The sequence below is a fragment of the Sciurus vulgaris genome, assembly GCF_902686455.1.
Source record: "Sciurus vulgaris genome assembly, chromosome: 15".
Taxonomy (NCBI): Eukaryota; Metazoa; Chordata; class Mammalia; order Rodentia; family Sciuridae; genus Sciurus; species Sciurus vulgaris.
Window position 1 is genome coordinate 16,000,314 of NC_136476.1, and position 6,000 is coordinate 16,006,313.

The 6,000-nt window shown below is 33.9% G+C and overlaps 1 protein-coding gene across 1 annotated transcript in view; it reads left to right on the forward strand.

The window, feature by feature from the left end:
* Positions 1–5,979, forward strand: part of ABHD17B (abhydrolase domain containing 17B, depalmitoylase) — a 43,638-nt gene extending 37,659 nt beyond the window's left edge. Inside the window, exons 3-4 of the mRNA XM_079112047.1 lie at positions 1,827–2,006; positions 4,424–5,979. Coding sequence (XP_078968173.1) covers positions 1,827–2,006; positions 4,424–4,643 — 400 coding nt within the window. The 3' untranslated portion in view covers positions 4,644–5,979. The remainder of the gene's footprint in view (positions 1–1,826; positions 2,007–4,423) is intronic.
* The last annotated feature ends 21 nt before the right edge of the window (positions 5,980–6,000 follow it).

Here is a 6,000-nt window from a genome sequence, read left to right on the forward strand (position 1 = left end):
TCATTAGTCCCAACAGTCCTGGGAAATTTATTTAACTCCTGAGCCTGTTTCCTCATTTCTTTAACGAAAATATTGACTGAAAGGGTCTTCAAGATCCTTTCTAGTTCTGAAAATATATCCTCTAACAAAATGTATATAAATAGAATACATGCCTTGTATTTCTTTTAACTACTAAAAGTAAAAAGTTAAGGTTTAAGGAAGTAACCAGAAAGAGGGAAATAACCCCAGTTTCTGACCTTGTGATGGATCAACAGAAAACAAAGGCTTGGTGTTCACCATTCAGTCCCACACATCTTGAGCTCTGTGTGCTCTCATAGAAAGAGCACTGTACTGGGAATCAGTTTGCCTGGTTTATAATTATAGGATTGTCATTAACTTTGAACATCTGCTCATTAAGCAACTCAACTAGATTAGATGGTCTCCAAACTCCTTTCTAACTCATACTATTCTGAAATTGTTCATGCTTAATTAGCAAATGCCCCTGTTACTCCAGGGGCTTGCCATTGCTCACCTGAGCCCAGAACCTATAATTGCCAACAGTGCGGCAGCAGTGCTGTTAGAAGTTGTGTTGTGGCTGTACAATTTCACTCTCCTAATATCTTCTTTTCTATGGAGCATGTAGAAATAGGTCTATTGTAAAGAAAAAGGCGTTTCTGAGTTTAGTGGCATTTAGAGTCAGTTAGGTATAGATGAAACCCCACCTCTGGGTCATATCACAAATGTTAGTGGAAGAAACTGTGGAGGTATTTCCCTACCTGGTTAATTCAAATAGTCTTGTGCTCCTGGAAGAGAACACATGAGCATTTAGCCTTGCTCTTTCCTGTTGAATGTTCAGATTCTCAGAAAGCTCCCTTACCTTTCCAAGACTAGACAAATGCTGCTTGCTGTGCAAATGACTCTTGGCTACTAGAAGTGGCTACTGTCTGCCTTGTGGGTGGAAAGACATAAAGTTACTATAGCCCTTCACCCTACAATTGTTAGCTCCTATAGCACTTCACCTACAATTGAAGTAGTTTACAGTTGGGACAGTTATACTGTGGACAAGTAACAGTTCCTGGAACATAGTAGATAACCAATAAATATTTATTGAATCAATGAGTTCACATTCTTTTTATCTGTAGCAGTGTTAAAAGGGGTATATTACTCCTGAGACTTTAAGAATGAAGTCTATTTGTAAATAACCGAACCCTGTGGTGTTTGGAATTCTAGTTTAATATCTGTTGATCTTTTCAATCATTAGTCTATTTCTACAAGTAAACAAATTTTAAGATAAATTATAATTTGATTTTGACTAAAATTGTTAACTAAATCCATACCATAACTATATGTATGTAGCATTTCCATTCTCAATATTTGAAGAAATAGAACTTTTGTTACATTGAATGAAAAATAAATATCAGTTAAGGTACTAGTAACAAGATATTCTACAATCAACACTATGCCATTTGAATTAGTAGAGCTTAATAAGTGATTTAATAAATTGCATGTGTGTTTATATGTGTTTGAAGGTGGTACTGGCGATTATGCCCAAGGGTAATTAAACAGATGAAATAAGCTGAGAATATGGAACTTACTGTAGTGTTGAAAATGGTGATGCTAGCTCAGTAGTAGAGCACTTGCTGGCATGTGGAAGCCCTGGGTTTAACCTGCAACATCACAGAAAAAGAAAGACTTTAAAAAAAAAAAAAAAGACTACAACAACATGATGGTGATAACTAAGAAAGTTCAATTTTAAGTATAACTTGATATTGTCTCATTCTTTAATAGCAAATCTTTAGGGAATGATGAAACATGGTAGTCCAATTTTTAACTTCTGAATTTTATAGATATGGCATTCGTCCTGAAAATGTGATCATATATGGCCAAAGTATAGGGACAGTACCATCTGTGGATCTTGCTGCTCGGTATGAGAGTGCTGCTGTTATTCTTCATTCTCCTTTGACCTCGGGAATGAGAGTTGCTTTTCCTGATACCAAGAAGACCTATTGTTTTGATGCATTCCCAAAGTAAGTAGCAATATTCAAAATAGTTCAATTTCAAGAAACTTTTGAAGGAGTATTTTCTGTCATTTAATACATTGATGATACATTTTATTCAGCCATGAGCTTCTGATATGTTATCACATAGAAGTTGTGAAAAACTAATATGAAAAGAGTGTTGTCATGTGACCAGTGAGGCTAAAATGTTTGAGTAATAGTAATCCACATGAGAAGCACTGAGGGCCTCGTACCCTGGGTAATGGCGCTAATATTGCAGACCAAGGGACTAGGTTTGCAGAACTGAGTAAGACTCCCAAGTTTCTGCCTTGAGCTGCTAACAGATGATGATGCCATTGAGTATGATAAATAAAACTAGAGAAATAAATAGAACTAGAGAATAGGTAGAGGGAAAAATGAATGAATAATTTCTAGTTAATGACACCTAATTTATAAAAATCTTTGTCTTAAATGAACTAGAATAAGTATTGCCATCACAAAATCTATAAACATAGTATTAAATGGATTGAAAGAAAGGCAGCTGCTTCATGTTTCTTGAGATAAGTGGATGTTCTCTCCTGCTTCTCTTCATAGTTGGAAAAATCGATGACCTGTTTTACTCAGGGAGAAAGGCAAAAAAGGAGGAAACTAGCAAATTTCAGTTTTCTTTCCTTTGTTTGGCAGCAACACAAAGGGTCTTTTTGTGAGTGACTTGTCAAAAGCCAAGTTATCCTTTGGTTCTTTAGAAGAACTGCAAAGGTTATTTCAAAGCACAGATCTTTTTATATTGGCCAGAAAATGATCATTTTAGTAGGGAAGTTTATGGAAGCATGTGATCTTATCATTGGGCAGTTTGTGGGAGGTTGGGGAAAGGCATTTTATTTTGTTAATTTTTTATTTTGCTTTATTTTTGTAATGCTGGAATTGAACCCAGGACCTCCTGGATGCACTAGGGATGGATCTAAGAGGCATCAATCCCTTCTGAGCTGATTTATACAGTTCTAATATTTAAGTAAGCACTCTCCTACCACTGTGGGCTTTTAATTGTTTGGGGTTTAGTTTTATTTTAGGTAATAAGTATATTTGTTACACCACCTCTGTTTAGCTGAATGGTGGTAGTAATGAATATAGGGAAGTAATTGAGTCTATACCATTGCCAACTTATATTTCTAACTCCCTCTTTCATATCTAACACATGAGCAGAAATAGCACCAGTTGTAAATAAACTTTTAATTCCTTTACGGTTAAACATCTTTCTGATAGCAAGTAATACAAGAATTTTTCTTAGCTAATACAGCCTTGAATTATTTCACTGGTTGTCTTCCTTTGAAAGATTTTTTTGTTTTGTTTTTTAATTGGTACTGGGGATAGTGCTTTACCACTGACCTACATCCCCAGCTCTTTTAATTAATTTTTTTTTATCTCTATCTTATATTTGAGGTATTCTCTTCCAATGTCTAATAATTCTTGGCTACCTGCTTATATATGAGTGAAGAACTAAAGAGCTAATCTAATACAATCAATAAAACTTCCCCGTGGGCGATGAAGGCCTAGCTTCCAGTATTCTTGGAAACCAAGTAGGGTTAATAACAGCCAGTTAATAACAGCCAAGTAGGGTTAATAACAGCCATGAGTATTCTGTAAACTCTGTAAGACCCCTACCCTAAACTCTGATAATCCTGTGTGCACAGACCCTTCATTCTTGGGGAAAGGCAGTTACCTAGCTGCAGCTGAGAGGTAAAAGGGACCTATAAAAGAGGGGGCTGTGTTTTAGCAGACTGAACCAATTGTCCATATTCTAATCACTCATCTTCATCTCCATAGCAAATTCCTTAGCCTTTTGGGGGTATTCTTTGTTACAAATTGGGTCGCTTCTTCTCTTTACCGTCTATCTGCTTAAAGTTGTCTTTGCTTTCTTCTATTTTTTTTAATCAGTTCCCTCTCACATTCATTTACTTTCCAGGTTTAAAATTTTGTTATATTAAAATTCTTCCTATGTTTTTGTGTTTATATCCTCATAAGAACAAAACTCAAAATATTTTAATGTAATTTTAGTAAGAAAATAGGAGGGAGAATATGAGTGCAGAAGATAAAATTGGCACATACTTAAAATTGTCCTTAGTTTTCTGCTTTGGAAAACTTAAGTTCAGGAAACCTTAAGTTTTCCTGAGCTTTAAAAAAAAAAAAAAACAGGATTGTAGAACAGTGCGGCAGGGTGACAACATTGAATGAATCCACCAAAACAGAAGACATGAATGTCACTTTCCTCAGATAGACTTAATATAAAAGGCAACTTTTTGATCTTAAAAATCTAAGAGGCATCCATCCCTTCTGAGCTGATTTTTACAGTTCTAATATTTGAATTTTCTATTTTAGCACAAGAAATTTTTTCTTTTTACATAGTCAAGTTATTGATTCTTCTTTCCCCCTTTTTCTTTTCCCTACAGCATTGACAAAATCTCTAAGATAACCTCTCCAGTATTAATAATTCATGGAACTGAAGATGAAGTTATTGACTTTTCACACGGCCTCGCATTGTTTGAGCGTTGCCAAAGACCTGTGGAGCCTCTATGGGTTGAAGGAGCAGGACATAATGATGTGGAACTTTATGGACAGTACCTTGAAAGGTTGAAACAGTTTGTGTCACAGGAACTGGTAAACTTGTAAAATATTCTGTAAGTTTGCATACTGAGTTTTCTTTTCTTACTGAACTGCACTCTTTGGTAAATAGTATAAAACCTGAAGGTTTCGTTTGCAAATCATGTCAGTTGCCTTCAAAAATGTACAGGTAATGATTTGTTAACAGACTTAATGAAGGTTTTAATTACCAGAAATAGAAACTGGAAATAACAGTATCATGCAGTCAGGCTGTGTAATTTATATTTTTTCTGTGAATTTTTTTTTAAACATCAAGATGAGTACTGTATAAAATTTTAATTAGTTCTATAAAATCAAATGCTGTAAAAGTATTGCCAAATGCTTTTGCATATCAGAAACAAATTTATAAATATTTTTAAAACATCTCAATGTACTAAATCTTATCCTGATATACAAATGATGTAATATTCTTGAAAAAGCTGTATATCTAAAGCAATTCAAGTACTCATAATAGAATAAACTGTAAAAAAATTTTTTTAAACACGCAAGTTAAATAGAGTTGATCTAACCCTGTTGTACAGGGATAGACGCTTACATGGCTATTTTATTGTAAAATACATTGAATTTTCTGTATTCTCTGGTTATAATACATTTATGCTAAAAAAAATGAAGTAAGTCTTAATTTTTATGCCATCCGTTAATTTCCCAATTAGTTACCTTGTAAATGCAGTCATAGTGGCACTGAATTTTAACTAGTTTGGATTTATAAGTTTGATACTGTGAGGCAACTACTTAAAATTTTATTTAGTTAACTAAAAGGCATTTAGGGTTTCAAGGCTGATTTGTATGCAATATTGTTTTCAAAATTTTGACTAATCTTGTAGAATTGTAGTACTCTTCATTGTATGAAAACTTGAAACTCCATTAGTTGTTCTTCAACACCACAAACAGACTGGGTATTTGGTCCTTTTTCACTTTGGCTATTTTTAAGAATAGGACCTATTCATTTGGATTACTATCTAAGAATTTCATGGATTTGCTCCTGGATGTAGGAGGTAAGAAAACATTGAATTCATAAGTTTTATATTAACCAATATAGTAAAAAATAAAGCTCACACACAAAAACTAAGTTGCCTTTCCTTGAATGAATCCTGCCTGAATAAAACAATGGAAGAAAAATAAAAATAAAATTAACGGTATGTAGTCTAATTTGTAAATGAATGAATATTGAAATAATATACACTGTGGATATCTTTTAAGGCCTTATGTAGTTTTAATTGTTCTGCTTGTTCTGTGGTTATGTCTAAGACTATAGTATATGATTCTCTATAACATGTATCAAGTATTGTGAATGCTTTGGTTCAGATGTGTCAAATTAACAGTAAAACAACAAATATACCACTCAGCTGTGCTTGTTTGCCTTCTT